The sequence below is a fragment of the Rhincodon typus genome, chromosome 29, assembly GCF_021869965.1.
Source record: "Rhincodon typus isolate 14 chromosome 29, sRhiTyp1.1, whole genome shotgun sequence".
Taxonomy (NCBI): domain Eukaryota; kingdom Metazoa; phylum Chordata; class Chondrichthyes; order Orectolobiformes; family Rhincodontidae; genus Rhincodon; species Rhincodon typus.
In genome coordinates, this window is record NC_063360.1 from 38112341 (window position 1) to 38136493 (window position 24153).

Here is a 24153-nt window from a genome sequence, read left to right on the forward strand (position 1 = left end):
CCAGCAACTTCTGTTTTTGTTCCTGCATCCGCAGTTCTTTCAGTTTTTTTTAGCCATATAGACAACATCAGTTCGTTCTGTCACTCTCTTCTCCTTTTTCTCCAAATACATTGTTGAGACTGAAAAAAATTGAAATTTAAAATTAAAACATTTTAAAAACTGGGAACTGGCCTCGGCCATTGTACTCCACTGTTGTAACAGCCAATCCTTGTCAGTTCACTGCTCGTGAACAGATACTGGGGATGGATTTGGAACTGTTCCTGAAAGATCCACCCCCACCTGGGCTCATTATCTAAAGATCATCCTCACTCCCCCTCCCCACTCCCCTGTCTCAGTCCCTCTCTGTAGAATTGTATTCAAGTGATGGGCATTAACTGGGGGTTCACCTCAGTCATGTACATATAGGAGGAGATGTAGAACCTTGGGGTATGGTGGCAGTGTCCTTACCCTTGGGCCAAAAAGTCTGAGTTAAAGTCTCACCAGCCCATAGCTGGATCAACAGGATGATTTTAAAAATAAGTTTATATAGAAGACTGAAACTGCAGTTGTTGAATCTTGAGATACACGATTTGAAATGAGCATTTCTGTAAACTAAAGCTTGTATAAAGATTTGGTTCCAGTGTCTTACCCCACTGCCTGATGACCTGAGCTCACCACCTGCTCCTTCACCCCTCTATTCACTCTGTCATGTAGCATTGTGTTCCAGGAACTGACAGTTAAAATTACACTCAAGGAACTCTATCCAACACTGGTTTCACTTGATAAATGCTTGGGAGAGAGTGAGAGAATTAATCACTGTAATGGAATGGGAAAGAGCTGGTTACATGGGAGAGACAGAACTAGAAATGAGAGAAAAAGTGAACTTGGAGAAATCCAGGGGAGAGACACAGAAATGAAATCTGTGTGTAAATCAAAACAGAAAAGCTGGAAATACTCACCAGTTCAGACAGTGTCTGTGAAAAGAGGATAGGCAATGATGCTTCAAGTCACTGAACTTTCGTCAAAATCCCAACATTGTGTTTTTTGTCTGCTTATAATGACAGAGTACTGTCAGAGGTTTTGATTGGAATGTTAAAATGAAGCCCCGTTTGTCTGCCCTCTCGGCTGGTCAATGAAGGTGTTACATATGCTATTTTGAAAAGCAATGGAGCTAATCTGTGTTAATTGGCCAAAAAAAGGACAAATCCTCAACCAATGTCACTGAAATCAATTCTGTGGTCATTATCATAGTGTTATTTGTAGGAGCATGCTATGCACACACTGACCACTGCATTCCCATAATTACAACAGTAACTATGGCCAGTAAAATAATGTTTTTAAGTGTAAAGTGATTTGGGATAATCTGAGTTTGTGTTCTGTGTTGTCAGTACAGATTGTCACTCAGGAGCCTCTTAGTTTGAGGAAGTCTCAAACTGTTAAAGCAGATTCCACACTGATTTCTCAGATTGGCTTATTATTCTCTAATTCTTTTACCAATTAACAGCAAATCCTAAATGAAGAATATTATACTTAATGCCCATTGCTTTTATACCCCAGATGTTTCAGTCAGTTGTGTGCATTGCAGAAAGTCGAGATCAAGATTTCAAAATGTTACTCCTAGGGAGGTGGGAGTAACACTTGACACTTTTTGGTGAGTCCACGTGTGGACTAATCACAGCAGATATGATGAGAAAAGGGAATTCAGTTGACAGGAATATAACGCTGACGTCAGAAACATTGGGCAGCAATCTTATCGGCAGATCCAAAATGAAAACCAAAGGATATTGAAAGATGAAACAAAGAACTGCAGATACTGGAAATCTGAAACAGAAATAGCTTGAGCAACTCAGCAATCTGGCAGCCTCTGGGGAGAGAGAAACAGAGTTAATGTTTCAAGCCTGGTTTGAAATGCTGGCAAATAGGCCTAGATTTATATAGGATATCTGGTTGGCATGGACAAGTTGGACCGAAGGGTCTGTTTCCATACCGTACATCTCTATGACTCCACAACACTTCATCAGAGACACCGGACTTGAAACATTAACTCTGTTTTCTCCCTCCACAGAGACTGCCAGAGATTCTCCAGCTATTTCTGTTGAAGTTAAAAGGTACAGTTCTTTAATCAACTCTTTCATTAACTGGTACCAAATGTTTGTTAATTGGCCATTATTCTGCTTTACAAAGTAAAATCTTGCCTTTATACAGTGTCTCAAAGTGTTTCACAGCCAAGACAGTATTGGTTCAAGGGTAGACACTGTTACACTGCAGGAAAAGCAAGTCAGTTTGCACACAACAAGATCCCATTGTGATAATGTCTGCATCATCAGCTTCAATGATGTTCTTTGTGGGACACATATGACCCCAGGACACCAACGTGAACTTTCCCTGCTCTAAGTCCAATATATTTTCAGTTATCTGAGAAAGCAGATGGGATCTTGTCTCACTGCAAGATAAAACCTCCCACAGCTCTGCCCATACTCTCTGGTGCACCGGGGTTTCAGCCTAGATCATCTGCACAGATATCTGGAATGAGAGACCTGTCCCCCAGTGAGAGTCAGTGTGTGTCTGTGGGACTGTGTACCCCAGTCAGTGTCAATGTGTGTGTGGGTCCCCGTACCCCAGTGAGAGTCTGTATGTGGTGTGTGTTGTGTGTGTGTGAGAGAGAGATCCATACCCCTATGGATGTGTGTGTGTGTGTGTATGTGAGACAGAGAGCTGTACCCCTGTGCGTGCGTGTGTCTGTCTGCGTGAGAGAGCCGTACCCCTGTGCGTGTGTGAGAGAGAGAGGCATACCTCTGTATGTGTGTGTGTGTGTCTGCGTGTGTTTGTGGGTGTGAGAGAGAGACCTGTACCCCCGTGTACATATGTGTGTGTGTGTGAGAGAGAGCTATATCCCTGTCTGTATGTGTGTGTGTGTGGGCGAGAGAGCCGCACCTCTCTGTGTGTGTGTGAGAGAGAGAGAGAGCCGTACCCCTGTGTGTGTGTGTGTGTGTGTGTGGGGGGGGGGGGGGGGGGGAGAGCCATACCTCTGTGCGTGTATGTGTTGGGGGCTGGTGATGGGAAGAGCCGTACCCCTGTGTGTGTATCAGGGAGAGAGATCTGTACCCCTGTGTGTGTGCGTGTATGGTGTGGGAGCCCGTACCCCAGTGAGAGTCATTTGGTTGGAGCTGTTGCCCTGGGACGGTTACGATCTATTGTCCTAGCCTGAACTGTCCTGATGAGAATGGCCCTGCCTTACCCAGTCTCAAATTTTTACATCAATGTTTGCTCACACTCCGATGTAGAGTTGAAAGAGTTAACTCGTGTGCAATCCATTGTTGCTGACAGGCAGTGACTAATCAAAAATGCAGTCATTTCAGTTTATTGCGTAGACATGTGACCTTAGCAATGTGAAAGGATGAATAGGGAGGGAGAGGCTTGTGTCTTCCAGTTGAAAATATTTATTGTAGTATCTCCAGGATGAGATGTGCACGTCCATTCAAATGTTGTTACTTTATTGCTCTTTTGTGTTGACAAATGTAAAGCAGGTTTTTAATCTAAGTTATCAGGATGGCCAGAGATTAGGAACACCTGTTCATGTGTCAGAACAGTTTGTGCCTTTGGCTAAAGGCTGCCCTAACCCCCACCCTAACCCTATCACAGTCCGCTCCATGTAATGCCCATGGTATCAGCTTGGTTGAGGAAATGCCAGGTTGTGCATGGTGTCGTTGTAGGACTGGAGGTGCCATCTTTCTGATGCAACCTTAAACAGAGTCCCTGTCTCTTCTCATTAGCACACATTATAGTTGTTTAGAAATACAGAACTTGAGGTTTTCTCAAAAAGTACACATCTTGTTGAAGCTTTTCATCTTGTACTCATCAGATCAATTCACAAGAATATCGTTGTAAAAGGGAATACTGATTGGTTGGTTGGCAAGTGAATTCTGGTAGAAATGTTGCCATGGAGGTTACACCAAATAGATGATGACTGACAGTTAATCATCAGGCTTTGCTTAAATTTAACCAGGCGTTTGCACTCTGCTCAAAGCATTGACTTATGAAATGAAGTAGAGAATGGCTGTGAACTGTTTATTTTGAATTGAAATAGGCAGTGTGTTATTATTTGTGTGAAAAGAACAGAGTGCCACTGTAGGTAGAACCATAGAACATAGAACCCCTACAGAGTGGAAACAGGCCATTTGGCCCAACAGGTCTACACCGCCCCTCCGAAGGGCATCCCACCCAGACCCATTCCCCTAATTTCCCATGTCTAACCCAACTAGCCTAAACATTCCTGAACGCTATGGGCAATTTAGCATGGCCAATCCACCTAACCTGCACATCTTTGGACTGTGGGAGGAAACTGGAGCACCCGGAGGAAACCCACGCAGACATGGGGAGAACGTGCAAACTCCACATAGACAGTCACCCGAGGCTGGAATCGAATCCCAGTCTCTGGCGCTGTGAGGCAGCAGTGCTAGCCACTGAGCCACCGTGCTGCCCCTTGGTAGCTTCCAATACACACTGGAGCACCACACTACAAAGCCCAGTTTAAGATCTCAGCTGACAATGATGTATGAATTTCAGTGGCAATGTGATGCTGGTGTGTGTTTGTGTATCAGAGGACTGAGTGTCTGTGTGTGAGATGTTATGGTCCTATTGATGCTGATGTCCTTAACTCTGTCTGCAGCATCACACGTGGAAGATTTTGCTGGTCATTAGTGTCTGGCCTGGAACTGACCTCAGTTGGTGAGACCTTCCCCTGCCTGGAGAGTGTGACCATCTGATTCACAGCCACAATAGGACAGGCAGCTCACTGCAATTCCTCCTCAAACATTGGCATCATTTTAAACAGTGGGACAATTCCACAGACTGTACAATTTGGGAGAGGGAATGAAAGAATATAAGACTATTGGCTAAAACTAGCGTTGGTCGAAATGTAAGTCTGGAACTGAGTTTTTGAGCCTTAAATGATCAGTCGAGGTGCAGTTGCTGGGCCCTGAGGGACTGGTCCCATCATCCTGAAAATAGTGTCCTTTCTCCACCCTCCTGTTCAGTCTCAGGGAGATAGTCTGTACAGGAAACCGAGAGAAGGATGTCTGAAAAGCAGTGAATTGGAGAGGGTGAGGCTGAGAGAGGGATGAGGATGGAGGGGCCAGGAGTGGGTTCACTAACAGGATGGTGACGTGAGCTTGTGATCGGTCACCTGGAAGTGGAACCCCTCACCCAGCCACAAACCAGCCTCAGGACAGGGAGAGCAGGAGCTCCTCAGAATAATGTTCTGCTCCAAGAAGAAAGCTAACCGTCCGCCGGTTGTTGTCCCGTCGCTGAGAGGTCACGGCTACCTGGATTATACTGTGGAAAGTCACCCATCGCGGGCTTTGAGCATCATGCAGGAGCTGAGACAAGACAGACAGATGTGTGATGTGACAGTGCGAGTGAGCCATGGTGGGAAGGAGCAGACATTTGCTGCCCATCGGATTGTCCTGGCTGCCTCCAGCCCTGTCTTCAAGGCCATGTTCACGAGCAGCCTGCGGGAACACCAGGCTCCTGAGGTCAAGATCCAGGGCATTCACCCCATGGTAATGGAGAGGCTGATTGAGTTTGCATACACCTCGCGGGTCTCAGTGGGTGAACAGTGTGTCCTACAGATGCTGCTGGCCAGCACCATGTACCAGGTGGAGGGGGTGATCAACGCTTGCTGTGATTTCCTCATCAAGAACCTGGACTCTGCTAATGCTATCGGCATTTACCATTTTGCTGAACAGATTGGCTGCACTGAGCTACGCCAGAGAGGGAAGGAATATATCAATATTCATTTCACTGAGGTAAGCCCAGGGGGAATCCATCTCATACATACTTCCCACAGCTCAGTGGGAGCCATAGGAACATAGCAGGTCAGGCAGCATCAGAGGAGCAGGAAGGTTTAGAAATCTGACGAAGGGTCCTGACCTGAAACGTCAGCTTTCCTGCTCCTCTGAAGCCCCCTGGCCTGCTGTTTTCCTCCAGCTCCACACTGTGTTATCTCTCCCAAGAACATAAGAACTAGGAGTAGGCCGTCTGGCCCTTCGAGCCTGCTCCGCCATTCAATAAGATCATGCCTGATCTTTTCGTGGACTCAGATCCACTTACCCGCGTTCTCACCGTATCCCTTAATTCCTTTATTGTTCAAAAAAAATCTACCTTATCTTTAAAAACGTTTACTGAAGTAGCGTCAACTACTTCACTGGGCAAGGAATTCCATAGATTAACAACCCTCTGGGTGAAGAAGTTCCTTCTCAATTCAGTCCTAAATCTGCTCCCTGTAATCTTGAGGCTGTGCCCTCTTGTCCTAGCTTCACCTGCCAGTGGAAACGTCCTCTCTACTTCTACCTTATCTATTCTCTTCATAATTTTATATGTTTCTATAAGATCCCCCCTCAATCTTCTGAATTCCAATGAATATAATCCCAATCTACTCAATCTCTCCTCGTAAGCCAACCCCCTCAACTCCAGAATCAACCTAGTGAACCTCCTTTGCACCCTCTCCAGTGCCAGTACATCCTTTCTCAAGTAAGGAGACCAAAACTGCACACAGTACTCCAGGTGTGGCCTCACCAGCACCTTGTACAGCTGCAACATAACCTCTCTGCTTTTAAACTCAATCCCTTTAGCAAGGAAGGACAAAATTCCATTTGCCTTCCTAATTACTTGTTGTACCTGCAGACCTACCTTCTGTGATTCATGCACAAGGACACCCAGGTCCCTCTGCATAGCAGCATGCTGCAACTTTTTACCATTCAAGTAATAATCCTTTTTACTATTACTCCTACCAAAATGTATGACTTCACATTTATTTACATTGTATTCCATCTGCCAGACCTTTGCCCACTCACTCAATGTATCTATGTTCCTCTGCAAAGTTTCACAGTCCTCTGCACACTTTGCTTTGCCACTCATCTTAGTGTCATCTGCAAACTTTGACACCCTACACGTGGTCCCCAACTCCAAATCATCTATATAAATTGTAAATAATTGCGGTCCCAACACCGATCCCTGAGGCACACCACTAGAATAGCACTCATTTATCCCCACTCTTTGCTTCCTGTTAGTCAACCAATCCTCTATCCATGCTAATACTTTACCCTTAACGCCATGCATCCTTATCTTATGCAGTAGCCTCTTGTGCGGCACCTTGTCGAAGGCCTTTTGGAAATCTAGGTACACCACATCCACTGGGTCCCCATTGTCCACCTTGCTCGTAATGTCTTCATAGAATTCCAAAAGATTTGTCAAGCATGACCTGCCCTTCATGAACCCATGCTGCGTCTGCCCAACGGGACAATTTCTATCAAGATGCTTTGCTATTTCTTCCTTGATAATAGACTCAAGCATCTTCCCCACTACAGAGGTCAAGCTAACTGGTCTATAATTCCCCATCTTTTGTCTACTTCCCTTTTTAAACAGTGGTGTCACATTTGCTGTTTTCCAATCTGCTGGGACTGCCCCAGAGTCCAGCGAATTTTGGAAAATTACCGCCAGTGCACATGCTATTTCTCCCGCCATCTCTTTTAGTATCCTGGGATGCATTCCATCAGGGCCAGGAGACTTATCAATTCTTAGCTCCATTAGCTTGCCCAACACTACCTCTTCCGTAATAATGATTGTTTCCAGGTCCTCACCTACCTTCGTCTCTTTGTCAATTACTGGCATGTTATTAGTGTCCTCCACTGTGAAGACCGATACAAAATACCTGTTCAGTGCCTCGGCCATTTCATCATATCCCATAACTAAATTCCCCTTCTCATGCTCTAAAGGGCCAACGTTTACTTTAGCCACTCCTTTTCGTTTTATATATTTATAGAAACTTTTCCTATCTGTCTTTATATTCTGTGCTAGTTTTTTCTCATGTTCTATCTTACTTTTCTTTATAGCTCTTTTTGTGGCTTTCTGTTGACCTTTAAAGTTTTCCCAATCTTCTAGTTTCATGCTGTTTTTGGCCACTTTGTATGCCTTCTCTTTCAATTTGATAGCCTCCCTTATTTCTTTAGACACCCATGGCAGATTACCCCTTTTCTTATAGTCCTTCCTTTTCACTGGAATATACTTTTGCTGAGCACTTTGAAAAATTGCTTTGAACGTCCTCCACTGCTCGTCAACTGTCCCACCATAAAATCTTTGTTTCCAGTCTACTTTAGCCAAGTCCTCCCTCATTCTATTGTAGTTCCCCTTGTTCAAGCACAGGACCCTGGTATTGGATTTTATCTTCACACTCTCCATCTGTATTCTAAATTCAACCATACTGTGATCGCTCCTTCCAAGAGGATCCCTAACTATGAGATCATTAATTATTCCTGTCTCGTTACACAGGACCAGATCTAGGATAGCTTGCTCCCTCGTCGGTTCTATTACATACTGTTCAAGAAAACTATCACAGATACACTCAACGAACTCCTCCTCATGGCTACCCTGACCGAGCTGGTTCGACCAATCTACATGTAGATTAAAATCCCCCATGATAATTGCCGTACCATTTTTACGGGCATTAGTTATTTCTTTGTTTCTTGCCCGCCCCAATGTGATGTTATTATTTGGTGGCCTATAGACTACGCCTATCAGTGACTTTTTCCTCTTATAATTTCTAATTTCCACCCAAATGGATTCAACCTCATTCTCCATAGAACCTATATCATCTCTCAGCACCACCCTGATGTCGTCCTTGAATATCAGAGCTACACCACCTCCCTTACCTTCCTGTCTGTCCTTCCGAATAGTCTGGTACCCTTGGATATTTAACTCCCAGTCGTGACCATCCTGTAACCATGTCTCCGTAATGGCTACCAAATCATATTCATTCGCGATGATTTGTGCCGTTAACTCATCAACCTTGTTACGAATGCTACGAGCATTCAGGTAAAGTGCCTTTATGCTAGCTTTCTTACCCTCATGATTTCCAACATCTCTAATAATATCTCCTGAGTTATCCTTCCTTTTTGCTTCTTTCATAGTCTGCCTTGAATTTAAACCCTCCTGCACACATGCTAACCTGCTGCTTACCCTTTTATTTCCCTTTCTCTTCCCCCCAACTCACTAGTTTAAAGTCCTAGTGACCCACTAATCTCTGTTTTCTATCCCTTAACAGACTTCGTATTCATGCAACCAATGACCTATAATCCATGGCCTTCAATGTTATTAACAAGTCTATAATGACTTTTGAAAGTCCATACACTGTACACAATATAAGATGCGCTCTCTCTCTCTCCCCCGTCCCTCACTCTCTCCTCTCTTTCCATCTCGCGCTCTCTCTCTCTTTTTCGCACACTCTCTACTTCTCTCTCTCTGTCGTATCTGTCTCTGTTTTTCATTCACTCACTATCTTTAGCCACCGTCTCATTTTCACTGTGACCCTCGGAAATTGCAAGAACTGCAGATTCTGGAGTCAGAGATCACAGTGTGGAGCTGGAGGAACACAGGCAGCATCAGAGGAGCAAGAAAGCTGACACTTCGGGTTTGGAGCTGCTGTGTTCCCCCAGCCCCACGCTGTGTTGACTATGACTGTGACCCTGCCTTTCCTCTGTCTCCGCTGCCTGTCTCTCCCTCCACCCTCCGTTCTCTCTGACTCCATGTGAATGTGGTTTGTTTTCACCAGGTGACCAAAGAGGAGGAGTTCTTTAATCTGACTCACTGTCAGCTCCTGGACCTTATCAGTCAGGATGGACTGAATGTGCTGTGTGAGTCGGATGTGTATAAGGCGTGTACCGAATGGGTGCGCTGGGACTTGGAGGGTCGCACCCAGTATTTCCATGCCCTCCTCAATGCCCTCCAGATCTACGCTCTGCCCCTCCGCTTCCTGAAGCACCAGCTGCAGGAATGCCCGATCCTAGACAAGGTCAACTCGTGCCGGGACTGGCTTTCCAAGATTTTCCAGGAGATGTACCTCCGTAGGCCCCTGCCCCCGGTCAGGCAGCGGGGGAACCAGCTGCTGTATGTGGCCGGGGGCTATCTGCACCGGCCCCTCCCAAACATGGAAGCATTTAGCCCCCGCACGGGCCGCTGGTTGAGGTTGGCCGATATGCCAGTAGCCCGCAGTGGGACAGGCTCATGTGTGGTACTGGGGCTGTTTTATACAGTGGGCGGCAGGAATAACTCTCAGGGCGAGAACGTGGACTCGGGGGCACTGGACTGTTACAACCCAATGACCAATCAGTGGAGCCACCGAGCACCGATGATCGTGCCCAGGAACCGGGTGGGGGTCGGGGCAATCGATGGAGTCATTTACGCCGTTGGAGGTTCCTGCGGATCGATTCACCATCGCAGCGCGGAGAAGTGAGTGAGCGGCCGGGGGGTTGGAGGGGGGTGGGGGTCCCTCTCTGGACTGGTTGGTGGAGATGTGCTCATGTCTGAGGCAGTGTGAGTGCAACAAGTGACCCAGGGCAACACAATGCACAATGTGGATGGTAACAGAGATACACTTCACTTCGAGGAATCACACAGTACAGAAGATGCCCTTTGGCCTATCGAGTCTGTACTGCAAAAATACACACGTCCCACTTTCCTGCGCTAGACCCATAGCCTTGAGTGTTATGATCCCTTAACTGTTCGCTGTGATCAGAAAGGAAACAATGAATTTTCTTCAGTTTAACAAAGTTAGTTGTATTATAGTAAGACTCGTCTCAGTAAAATATGTACATTTCTGCACACGCACGCACGCAGGTTTTGAAGTTTGCAAAATGAATGGGGCAGAGAGAAGGAGACATCAAGGACCCCACTTGGGTTTTTTATTTCAGCATTTAAAAAATTTCCACAATGGGTTGTGGGTATCACAGGCCAGGCCCACGCTGAAGAATGGGTCTGGAGTCACATGAATACCAGATGAGGTAAGGACAGTAGACTTCCTTCCTGTTTTTACAACAATTGACAATGGTTCCATGATCCCTATTGTACAGCTTTTTAATTCTAGATTTTTATTGAATTCATATTTCTCCAATTGCTGTGGAGTAATTTGAAACCATGTCTGTAGAACATTAGCCTGGGGTTACACATTGGTAATGCAAATGACATTGACACTGTCTCCACAGCACCTGCTTGTCCTCCATTCAGTAGAGAAACACCTGCATGAACCTACAAAGGTTTGTTTTATAATTTGCCCTCTTCTCTCCGGCTGCCCAGGGGTTGCAAATAATGTCATTGTTAGACTATTCCAAAGGCAACATAATTAGATAATGTCTGGATAACTCTCTTAGCTCAGCTCCCATTATCCAAGTACATAGGTTTAACGGGGTGTCAATATCTGTCTTAAGGTCATGATATTGGCACAGGAGATATGGATTCGTCACATCGCCCAGAACATCACTGCCTTTAGGGACAATGCAGATATTTTGCAGACTTGCTGTCTCAGTTCTAAAGATTGGAATGTGTTATGTACAGTAATGCAAATTAGGCTATCCATCTTTTGTGTCACCTTTAGTCTGAGTTTCAGAAAGCAACTGTTTTTCAAAAGTCACTTCAGGCTTCCCGCCCATGAATTAAAATAGTTATTTGACACAAAGTATGTCCCATGACAAGAAATAAATCAGTGTTTTCTATATGTGAGAGCTCGGAACTGTGGAAGAACAGGAGATGTAGGGTTCAAAGTACAGCAAAGACAAAAAGCTAAAGGTTTTTATGAACAATTAAATAGTTTAATGAAATGTTGGGATTTATGTGGAAGTAACTGCAATATGAAAGGTTGGAAGTTTTGCTGTAGTTGTGTAGAGGTTGTGTCAGACCCTACTCTGGGCTAAGTTCATTCTGGACCCACGACCTCAAGAGGGAAATATTGGGGTTGGAGGGGCAACAGATTCACCAGAATGATATCAAACAAAAGGATAAATCATGAGTCTAAATTACACAAACTAGGTAATATTCCCTTGAGTTTAGAAGTTTAAATGCTGATATATCTGAAGTGCTTAAAGAGATTTAAGGATTTAACAGGGCTGGTAGGAATAAACTATTTCCTCTGTTGGGAAGGGAAACAGGGCAGAACTCTATAATTTGAGTCAGGCTGTTCAGGGTGATGCCCCCACACTCAGGTGGGAGGGGGTGAAAATCTGGAACTCTTCTCCGATGAGCTGTTGGGACTGGAGGGACAAATGGAAATTGCAAGACTGTGGTTGATAAGTTCTGTTAGGTAAATGTATTATGGGAAGATCAGCTGTTGTCTAATTAGAAGGTGGAACAGACTTGAGGGGTTGAATGGACTCCTGCTGTTTCTATGTTTCTTGACCAGATAGTTCCTGGTTCCATCTACTTTGTGAAAGCAGGCCTCATCTGAGGAAGCTGGAATTGAGTAAACAATGGAGAAGAGGGTTCATCCCCACCACCTTGTCTGGAAGATACATACATTTGGGCCTCAGGTGAAGATGTATCTGTGATGACTCTGCAGTTGACTAGCCTGATAGAAGCTGCTGCCTAGACTTAACGCTTGGGAAATGAAGACACTGGCAAGTGTAACTCCAGCAACTGTCTCCCTTCCAGATCACAAACTCCATTGATAAGCAGGACTTCCCAGAGGTGGAGGATTGTGGCATGAGGAATTGAGGCTGTGGGAGTCATTGGGAAATATTATGGGTGAGAAGAGTCTTTCTGTTGAGTTTATATTCTGTCACTATCTTGTTTGTAGATATGACCCGGAAACAAACAAGTGGACATCCATAGCTCCAATGAGGGTGTGTCGTATTGGTGCTGGGGTGGCAGTATGGAATGGACTCTTGTATGTGATTGGTGGATTTGATGGAAAGAACCGTTTGAATAGTGTGGAGTGTTATCGGCCTGAGAAGGATGAATGGAGTTTGATCTCTCCAATGGGATCCCCTCGCAGTGGAGCAGGTGAGGTCTCTGAGACTGTACCAACTCAAAAACACAGAAAAACTGCGGATGCTGGAAACCTGTAATAAAAATAACAAGATGCCGGAAAAGCTCAGCAATGTCTGACGGGAGAGAAACAGATTTAATGTTTTGAGTCAATGACCTTTATTCACATTAACTCTATTTTTCCTCTACAGATGCTGTCTGACCTGCTGAAATTTTCCTGGCACTTTTTGTTTTTACTTTAATAGAATACTGGGGGGATTGAAGGACAGCTTCCTCCTATTAAGTTTTATTTTCCTATCCCCACCTACCTTTGACAAAGGAGCTGACTCTTCAGACAGATACAGAAGTCAATCCAAAGAGTGAATGAAAAGTTGGCCTTTATTTCAAGGGGATTGAAATGTAAAGCAGTGGACATTAAATGCTTTGATAAAACTCTGGTCAGACCTCGTCCCAAGTAACTGGTTCAGTTTTGAACCCCATTCCTTGGCATAGGGGGTAGATCCTGACCTTGGAGAGGAAGCAGCTTAGATTCATCAGGAGGATCCGAGAATTTAACCCTTTAAACTATGAGAACAGGTTGTACAGACTGACCTTGTATTCCCTTGGATGGAGATGATAAAAGGCTGGATCTAATTGTGAGGGTTGCAGGCTCACTGGGCCTAATGACCACCTACTGCATGGTAATAATTCTGTGACTGGATCGATAAGAGAAACTGTTTCCTTTGGGAAGAGTCTAGAAAAAGGGGCAGAATCTTAAAATCTGAGTCTGGCCTTGTGGAATGAAATCAGAAAGCACTTCCCCACTCAGAGGAACTCTCTCTCTCTCTCCCAACAAGCACTGGATACTGGGGTCAATCGGGAATTTCCTGATGAGATTGCTAATTTGTTTTGGCTAAAGGAATAATGGGTATGAGGTAGGATAGTGGGTTTGACCATAGAGATCATAGTCTTTTTGCATTGAGGAACAGGGTCAAGGGGCAGTGTGGCTTCTTCTTGTTTCTGTGATCATAGATGCATTTAAGAACGTCGAACAGTACAACATAATACAGGCCCTTCGGCCCATGATGTTGTGCCAACCAATTGTCCTACTAAGGTCAATCTACTCTGCATACCCTACATTTTACTATCCTCCATGTGCCTACCCAAGAGTCGCTTAAAAGTCTCTAAAGTATCTGACTCCACTACCACTGCCGGCAGCGCATTCCACACGCACACCACTCTCTGTGTGAAGAACCTACCTCTGACATCTCCCCTATACCTTCCTCCAATCACCTTAAAATTATGCCCCCTCGTAATAGTCATTTCTGCCCTGGGAAAAAGTCTCTGACTATCCATTCTATCTATGCCTCTCATCATCTTGTACACCTCTATCAAGTCACCTCTCATCCTTCTTCGCTCCAATGAAAAAAGCCCTGGTTCTCTCAACCTTTCCTCATGAGACCAACCTCCAGTCCAGGCAGCATCCTGGTAAATCTCCTCTGCACCCTTTCTAAAGTTTCCACATCTTTCCTATAATGAGGTGACCAAAACTGAACACAATATTCCAAGTGTGGTCTAACCAGAGTTTTATAGAGCTGCAGCATAACCTCATGGCTCTTAAACTCAATTCCCCTGCCAATGAAAGCCAATACACCATACGCCTTCTTTACAACCCTATCAACTTGGGTAGCAACTTTGAGGGATCTATGGACATGGACCCCAAGATCCCTCTGTTCCTCCCCACTGCCGAGAATCCTGCCATTAACCCTGTATTCTACATTCAAATTTGACTTTCCAAAATGAATCACTTTCATCTTATGTTGACATTTGCTCTATTTTAGATCCCATAATCACAAGAATGTATCTGTTTCTGTCTACTCTGTCCTGTAAATTCATAATTTTAAAATTCCGTTAAATCAACAACAGCTTGCACTTTAGATTCACTGATGTAAAATAGTCTCCCAAGGTACTTCACAGTCATGTTGTAAAACAGAATTTGAGGTGTGGGTTACCATGGGAGAAGGTTATGAGTTTCTCAGGGTTGATGTTTTGCTAGGGCAGCACTGTGGCTCAGTGGTTAGCACTGCTGCCTCACAGTGCCAGGGACACTGGTTTGATTCCAGCCTTCGATGACTGTCTGTGTGGAGTTTGCACATTCTCCCTGTGTCTGTGTGGGTTTCCTCCCACAGTCTGAAGAAATGCAGGTTAGGTGATTTGGCCATGCTAAATTGCCTAATAGTGATCAGATATATGCAGGCTAGCTAGATTAGCTGTGGAAAATAGAGGGTAGTGGGGTGGGTCTGGGTGGGATGTCCTTTGAAGGATCAGTTTGGACTGAATGGCCTGCTTTCATGCTATAGGGATTCTATAATGTACTATCTCTCCATAAATCCACACCTTTTTCTCTCTCTCTGATGGTATGGTATGTGTTGGTGACTCCCCAGGTGTTGTTGCATTAAACAATTATATCTACGTTGCTGGTGGTTACAATGGAAGGGAACAGTTTTCCTCAGTTGAGAGGTACAGCATAGAAACCGATAAATGGGAAAATGTTGCCAGCATGAAGCATGGTCGGAGTGCGATGGGAGCAACTGCTTATCGGGGCAAGATCTACGCACTGGGTAAGAGTCACATTGACAAAGTAGTGTTCCTGCAACTGACTTCTCCCATGATTGGAAAAGCCACTGTTAAAAATAACCCAAGGTGATCACACCCGCGATCTTCTGTCTGCGCTGCATTAAACTCTGCTCCAGTTTTAAATTTAATGTTGACCTCGCTCTTTGTGCACCTTCTCTGTAACATTGTATTCCTCGCTCTGTTCTGTTACCCTTTTGCACTTTGTATGGTATGATCTGCCAGTACTGCATGCAAAACAAAACTTTTCACTGTCTCTAGGTACATGTGACAATAATAAATCAAATCAAAACTTCCCTCACCTATACCCTCAGTTCACCTGCGCGCCTACCCTGATATCACCAATGATCCTGTTACCGTGAGCGTCAGATTAATGACAGTTCATCAAAACTGAGGATGCACTGGGACAGGTGACCAATAAGTTGGTTTTAAGGAGCATCTTAAAGGATGAGAGAAAAAGAGAGGTGTAGGAAGAGAATTCCAGTGTGTTAGGGCTCAGACTATTTAAAACATGGCCATCAATGATGGTGAGTAGGAGATCAGAAATGTGCAAGATTCCAGAACTGGAGAAGCCCAGAGATCTTATAAGTTTGTAATGGTGAAGTTTAGAGAATATATTATTTGTTGTCAGTGAAATTAGCATAGCCTGGGGTCTGGAATCAGAGGTGCAGTTTAATGGGAATAAGTATGAGGTAACAGGGAACATAGGGGTGTTCAAAATGGCTAATTATACAATTTCCCTTAAATAATTGCTTTGGTAGTACAGAAATTAAACTTTGTTTAAAGGAGACAAGACATCAAAGCTTTTTGTCTCAACAGGACTAGGATGTAAGAAACAGACTTGTAAAAAGGAATACCAATTTATACAGCACACAGACTGAAGCTGTTCAAGAAGGCAGCTCACTACCACCTTCTCAAGGGCAACTAGGGACGGACAATAAATGTTGGTCCTGCCAGTGACACTTACATACGATAAAAATAAAAAACAAAATTATGGCCAGCATTCCTGGCATCACGCTGGCACTGAAACTCATATCCTATTATTTGTGAGCTCGATGGCAGCAACCTGTTAGTGGAGAAACCAGCAGTTCAAATCCCAATGGCTTCTTTGCATGGTACATTGGTAAATAAGCTAGCAATGTCAAAGTTTACACAGACATGGTATTGCTGTCATTCTGTAGACCTTGTATCATCATCACAAAAGTGAAGGAATCTTCACCATGTATGAAGAAAGCTCATTTAAAACTAGTTACAACTGCTCACAACCATTTCACCAATTCACATTGTGCAAGGTCAGTCATAGCTAGAATAGGGTATAAAGGGATATTACTGTTATGGATCTGTGATAGCTGATACATATTTGGACACAGTGGCTGTGAGGAAGAACCCTATGATACTGTCCTTCTCCAAGTCCAACAAGTGCCTCAGCATCTTGTCCTCGAGTGTTGCTGCTCACTCACGTGACATGGTGGACCCTGGATGTATAAACTTGGAGTCATCACTGTGAACACTCTATTGGAGTAATCACATTTGTGTATGATTACTCCAGCTGTGACCAGGACCATTCATATTTGCACTGTGTTCCAGTATTCTGGCAATTAAATATGGCACCAATGTCTGTTCGTCAAACTGAGCAACTCAGTCATACAGCACAGAAACAGACCCTTCGGTCTAACCAGTCCATGTCGAACATAATCCCAAACTAAACCAGTCCCACTCGCCTGTTCCTGGCCCATATCCCTCCAAACCTTTCCTATTCGTGTATCTATCCAAATGTTTTTTCAACATAATTGTACCTGTCCCCACCACTTCCTCAGGAAGTTCATTCCATATGCAAACCACCTTCTGTGTAAAAAAAAAAGATTTGCCTCATGTCTTTTTTAAATCCGCACACCTAGGTCCCTCTGTTCTACAACATTACCCAAGGCTCTGCCATTAATTGTAAACGTCCTACCCTTTATGTTGCATTAAAATGCAATACATCACATTTCTCCAGATTGATCTCCATCTGCCATTTTTCAGATCTTTGACCCATTTGATCAAGATCCCTCTGTAATCTTAGAAAATCTTCTTCACTGTCTACCATGCCACCAATTTTGGTGTCATCTGCAAACTTACTAACCATGCCTTCTATATTCTCATCCAAATCATTCATATAAATGACAAACAAAAGAGGATCCAGAACTGATCCCTGTGAAACACCACTGGTCACAGGCCTCCAGTCCAAAAAGCAACCCTCCACTATTACTCCCTGTCTCCTGCCATTAGGCCAATTATGTATCCAATTGGCAAGCTCACCCTGAATTCTGTATGTCCTAACTTTACTAATCAGTCGACCATGCGGAACCTTGTCAAAGGCTTTACTAAAACCCAAATAAATAATGTCTACTGCACTGCCATCATCAACCTTTTTGGTGACTGTCTCAGAAAACTCAATCAAGTTTGTGAGACACATTATCCTCGCACAAAACCATGCTGACCATCCCTAATCAATTTCTGCATCTGTAAATGTTCATAAATCCTATCTTTTATAATCACCTCTAACAATTTACCCACAACTGAAGTCAGACTCACAGGTTTGTAGTTCCCTGGTTTCTCCTTACAACCTTTCTTAAACAAAGGTACAACATTAGCCACCCTCCAGTCATCATGCACCTTACCTGTAGTTATAGATGATGCAAATATTTCTGCAAGGGGTCTCACAATTTCCTCCCTTACTTCCCACAAAGTTCCGGGATACATTAGACTAGAGATTTATCCACCTTTATATTCTCTAAGACCTTCCGAATTTCCTCTTCTGTAATGTAAACTGTTTTTAAAACATGATCAAGGTTTATTTCTCTGTAGTCTTAGACTCCATTTCTTTCTCCACAGTAGAAACTGATGCAAAATATTCATTTAATATTTCTCCCATTCCTGGGGCTCAACACAAAGACGACCTCCTTGACTTTTAAGAGGCCCAACCCTCTCTCTAGTTACCCTCTTGCTCTTAATGTATTTGTAGAGTCTCTTTGGATTATCCTTAACCTTCTCTGCCAATGCTATCTCATATCCCCTCTTTGTCTTCCTGATTTCTTTCTTAAGAATGCCCCACACATTTTCTTTATGTTGACTAAGAGATTCAATTGAACCAAGTTGTCTGTATCTAAAAAAAGATTCTCTTTTATTCTTGACTAGAGCCTCAATATCTTTATTCATCCATTTTTCCCTAATCCTACCAGCCTTACCCTTGTGTCTAACATGAAGATAACGCCTGTGAACTCTCGTCATCACACTCTTGAACGCCTCCCAACTGTTGGACGACCTTTTACTTGCGAATAGTCTGCTACAATCAATTTTTGAAAGCTCTTGTCTCATAGCAGTAAAATTTGCCTTACTCCAATAAAGAACTTTTAATTTTTATGGAAGGCTTATCCTTTACCATAACCATTTTGAAACTAATAGAATTATGATCACTAGACCCAGAGTGTTCCCCCACTTTGACTTCAGTCACCTGTCCTGCCTTATTGCCCAAAAGAAGGTCTAGTTTTGCTCCTTCTCTAATAGGAGCATCCACATATTGATTAAAAAAAAAATTCTTGAACATGTTTGACAAATTCTTCACCATCCAAACCTTTAACATCATGGGAGCTCTAGTCAATGTCTAGAAGATTAAAATCCCCCATTATTACAACCTTATTATGCTTACATATATCTGAGATCTTCCTACATATTTGTTTCTCAATTTCCCTCCTACTGTTGGGGTTTCTATTGTACAACCCCATTAAAGTGATCTTTCCTTTCTTATTTGTAATTTCTAACCATATATTTTCACCCGATGATTTTTCAGGAATATTTTCCCTAGTTACAGCAGTAATGTATTCCTTAATCAAAAATGCCACACATCCCATCTTTCTTGCTTCCTTTTCTATCCTTGCTATAGCATCTAAAACCCAGAATCTTGAGATGCCATCTCTCAGTCAAGTTTCTGTAATAGCTATAATGTCCCAATCCGATATTCTTAAATATGCCTGAGTTTATCAGCTTTACGTGTAAGACCCCTTGCTTTGAAATAAATGCAGTTTAGTTCTTCAGAGTTACTACATACTATGACTCTCTTCTGTCTTTCTTTTCTAATTGATGTGCTCTCCCCATATGCAGAACCTTCTCCATCAATCCTTCTATTTACGCTGCTACTTAGAATTCCTCCACTCCCCTGCTCTTTCTGTATAAAGTCTCCCTTAATGGAATGAGCGAATCTCCCTGTTAAGATGTTAGTCCCTTTCCAGTTTAGGTTAGACCCATCCATTTTGAACAGGTCTTTTCTATCCCAAAAGACATTCCAATTGTCCAAAAACCTGAATCCCTGAACAATACACCAACTCTTCAGCCATTGATTTATCTCCTTTAACCTTTTGTTCCTTCCCTTGTTTGAGCTATTGGGAGTAAACCAGAAATTACTACTTTGAAGGTTCTATTTTTAATCTTCTACCTAACCTCTTAAATTCATTCTGTATTGCTTTAATCTTTTCCCTAAAAATGGCATTCCTACCAATACAGACAATAATTTCTGGCTTCTCAATCTCACCTTTAAAAATACGCTTGAAACATTTAGAGATGTCCTTAGTCCTAGCACCAGGAAAGCAACAAACCATCCCAAATTTACACTCACTGCCGTACCATCTCCTGTCTATTCTCCTGACAGGACGGCCCCCTATAACAATAATTCTATTAAATCTTGTCAAATGCTGCCTAACATAAGAATCATTCCAAGTGTCCAATAACTGGCCCTTCCATTTTCCTCAGAGAGACTTTCCCCTTCTACAATTCCAAAAACTGAATACCTATTTGATAGAAGAATAGGCACTGGAGACTTTTGAACTACTTTTATTACCTTTCCCAACAGTCACCCATCATCTAACTGATTCTGCTGTGTAATAACTTTCTAAATCTACTAGCCATCTCACTCTGTACCTCATATATGGCCTTACTAACATTAAGCCTAAATAAGGAACTTTCAATAACACCTTGTATACAAAATAAACTACTTTCATTACCTCCAGAAAATAATGTTAAAATGGAAAAAATTAAAAATATATACATCAAAAATATAAAACTTAAATAAAATCAACCACTTAGCTAATTAACTGAATTTAAAAGAAGGGTCCTCTTTAATAAATTCCTCGAAGAAAAAAGATCTTCTCTAGAGCCAACCACGCGTAGGACTCCCCAAAACAAAAATAAGGAGTTCTGTTTTTAAAAACTAGCTGTTTGGTTTTTCAAAACAAAATCCTTTGCAATGTTAAAAAACAGTCTAAAATTTAGATTAGAAAACACCTCAGCTGTTCCCTGTGGACTCTGATAGGCTCGTTTAAAAAAGTCAGTTTGAAAACAAATCCCAATTTTTTGTTTGTTTGTTTAGTTTGGTTAATTGAATGAAACTTGTGCAGTTAAGTTCAGTTTCAATTACATCAAGTAAACCCAAATAGACAGCGTTGCTTTGGAATCCTCCTTAGGCCTCTAATAGATCGCATTAACATGTTTGTTGTTTATTGTGAGAAATTAATCTTCTATTTCTGATATATAAGTGACACATTTGTGATATTTGAATCTGCATCTGCATGAGAGACGTTCTTTACACAGCATAATAAACTTAATAATTTTAAATCTGAAATTGCTTAACAAAAAAGAAGCTAAGATATTGAGGGATATAGGCAGATATATGGAGTTAGTCAGCCATGATCTCATTGAATAGCAGAACAAGCTCGATGGGCTGAATGGCCTACTCCTGTTCCAATGCACTCAAATGTGCCATTGAAATGAAGCAATCAAAGGAGTCTCCTTTCCTCAATGTATTACTTGCAAAGTTTGCCAGTGATTTTGTCTATTACCATCTACCACAAGCCTATGTTCTTTGCCAATATACACGTCGGGATTCTACAGCTCCACACGCTACATGATTAATTTATTGGAAAACTGATGAATACAGCTCTAGCAATCTGCACATTGAGTGTAAGCTCAATACTGAAATAAGGTGTTTCAATACTATCCTGTGTGATAATGGATACCTTGATCAAATCATCATTCAATGTATCGTGCAAAAATTCACGGAAGGGCCTGTGTTCACCGCTCGTGACCCTGAGCGGGTGGACAGTCCACTTCAGATTATCCTGGAAGAGAAATGTGTCCCAAAAAACCGAGGACAACTGGTGAAGCTAGCTGTGTCACTCTGCTGAGTAACACCTTGCTGGGTTTTCTCCACAAACAGGATGCTGCCATCAAGCCAAAAAGATGTTTTGCCTTCTAATAATGTGATATGAGTTTCAATCCATTGTGGTGCCAGGTATGAGGACTGTACGTCCAGTGATTGGTGGACCAAATTGAACAAATGACAGATGTCAGAAGTAGGTTCTTTACTCAGAGAGTAGTAAGAGCGTGGAATGCCCTGCCTGCAACAGTAGTAGACTCACCAACTTTAAGGGCATTTAAATGGTCATTGGATAAACATATGGATGATAATGGAATAGTTTAGGTTAGATGGGCTTCAGATTGGTTTCACAGGTCGGCGCAACATTGAGGGCCGAAGGGCCTGTACTGCGCTGTAATGTTCTATGTTCTGTGTAACAACGTGCCCTATTGATCATTTGCAGTGGACAACGTACTGACTTGCTCAAGCAACCGATTTTTACAAACATCATACTGTTATGTCCACCATTAGATGTGATTCTGTTTTTGGAAATTGTTACTAAATAATTCAGACTGAGTTACATTGGAAACCAATCCAAGATCATTACTCGGGCTCCCATTTGCATGTGCTAGAAGCTAGATATGTTAAAATACAGTATCCTGTGTTACGTGGGTAAAAGGAATTTGTACCTAAATTGCACCATTTTCTTGGAAAAGGGGTTCATAGAGCCTGCCAATGGCTGCTGTGTCCCCATGGCAACAACCTGGCGAATCAGACTCTGCCTGCCTGGTCCGAAAAGTAAGTTTGACAGCTAAGTGCTCCGAAAGTCACCAATCAGCACCATCACCTCATACTATATTAGTTGGTGTTCCTTCTTGCACGTCTGTTTCTTGCATCTTCATTCTGATGAGAGTAAGGTGAATAGTTTCGACTTCTTGTCTCCTAGCAATGTTTAAATCCCTCTTGACTGAGATCACAGGATGATAAGGTCAGAAGTAAAACCATAGCAGCTTGAGAAGTTGGAGCATCAAGTGCAAGCATTAGGAATGACTGATAAATTTTCAAAACGTTAACCGCAGCTAGAGGATTAAATGCACTTACTGTTAATATAAATGAGAAGAGACTTGAGATACTGGGAATGATGATTGTGCTGGTGCAGAGAAAGTTGGGGAGAAATTTAATGCCGAATTTAAAAACCCACCCCATTTGAAAGCCTCTTCTTGACGATGAGAGGTTATCAGTTTAAAGCATTGAATACTTTGCATCAGAGAGGTCAAAGTAGATACCATGATAGAATAAGATTTAGAATATAGGGAGAGACTTGAGCAGTGGAATTAATTTGGAATTGATATCTGACAAGATTGGGGCAGTGGGAATTGTTGGGAATTGATACAGGGCTGGGGCAGGCCGTACAGCAGTGGGATTTATGTAGGATCAATACAGGGTTATATGGCAGTATGTTTAGTTTAGGATTGTGTAAGTAAAGACACAATGGGTCAAAGGGCATCTCTTTTCTCTGGTAATATGTCTCAGATCCAAGTTGGTTAGTCTTCTTGCCTCACAAGCCATTTGGTTTGCATCAATTTCTAACCATTACCGGTTGAAGTAATTTCTTCTTCCCTCAATTGTCTAGGAGGCTTTAATCAGAACGGTTTTCTCGACAGTGTGGAGTGTTATGACCCAGAGAAAGATGAATGGACAGAGGTCGCTGTCATGCCCACTCAACGCAGTGGAATAGGAATTGCAGTCAATATGGAACCATGTCCAAGGAACCTCACCCCGGCTGACAACTGACCATTGCGCTCCCTAATAACTGATGGTACAGGAATTGGCAGAGACTGCTACTCTCCCCACTGCTTCCACCTGTGAGAAATGAATTGGCAAATTCAGACTCACCACCACACACTACATTTGCTGGTTGCTGCAGCACAGAATGTGCCAGAACTTTCTACAGAGAACAGGTACAGAAGTGAAGATCAAAGTGGACATTTACAATGTAGAGGGCCAGGAATACTGTACATGTATCCCTCAACAAAGACTCACTGTAGAATGATACATTCCAGTTTAAAGCTGCAAACCCAGGCATGCAATTGACTCTATCAAACCGTGGATTTATTCATCTTAACTTACAGAAAGGAGCTGAACAGATACCTGTCCAGGGTTGGGCAAAGAAGGTTGTTGAAAAATGTGCCAATTGGGAATCTCTCACTCTGGTTCCTGTTGAGTCAGCAGCTTGAAGGACTTGGTCAGGAGTGGGACAAGAGTTGGAGGAATAAAAACACATAGAACTCTCACCACTGCACACACCTTGCACACATGCACACAAACTCATACGCCCACACAGACACAGTCATACATGCACACACATGCACACAGACACACATGTACACACTCAACCACATATATATAGATGCACACACTCTCACAGAAGCATTCACACCTTCTCACACGTGCACACACACAACCTCACTGACGCCTACACTCTCTCATACTCATATCTACACTCACACATATACACACACAAACTCACACTTACACACAAACACACCTACACACACAAACTCACTCACGCCTACACACACACA

General features: G+C 43.0%; 1 protein-coding gene across 3 annotated transcripts; it reads left to right on the plus strand.

The window, feature by feature from the left end:
- Window positions 1–2043: 2043 nt before the first annotated feature.
- keap1a (kelch-like ECH-associated protein 1a) lies at window positions 2044–24153 on the plus strand. Of its 3 annotated transcripts, XM_048614278.1 has the most exons (6): window positions 2044–2087; window positions 4649–5786; window positions 9587–10263; window positions 12599–12804; window positions 15213–15389; window positions 23202–24088. In XM_048614278.1, the coding sequence occupies exons 2-6, from the start codon at window positions 5235–5237 to the stop codon at window positions 23360–23362; spliced, it is 1773 nt and encodes a 590-aa protein (XP_048470235.1). In that variant the 5' UTR covers window positions 2044–2087; window positions 4649–5234; the 3' UTR covers window positions 23363–24088. The 3 variants fall into 3 exon arrangements, with proteins under 3 accessions (XP_048470235.1, XP_020379060.1, XP_048470236.1); XM_020523471.2 differs by lacking the exon at window positions 2044–2087 and having other exon boundaries at window positions 4440–5786; window positions 23202–24153; XM_048614279.1 differs by lacking the exons at window positions 2044–2087; window positions 23202–24088 and adding an exon at window positions 18624–18804 and having other exon boundaries at window positions 4440–5786.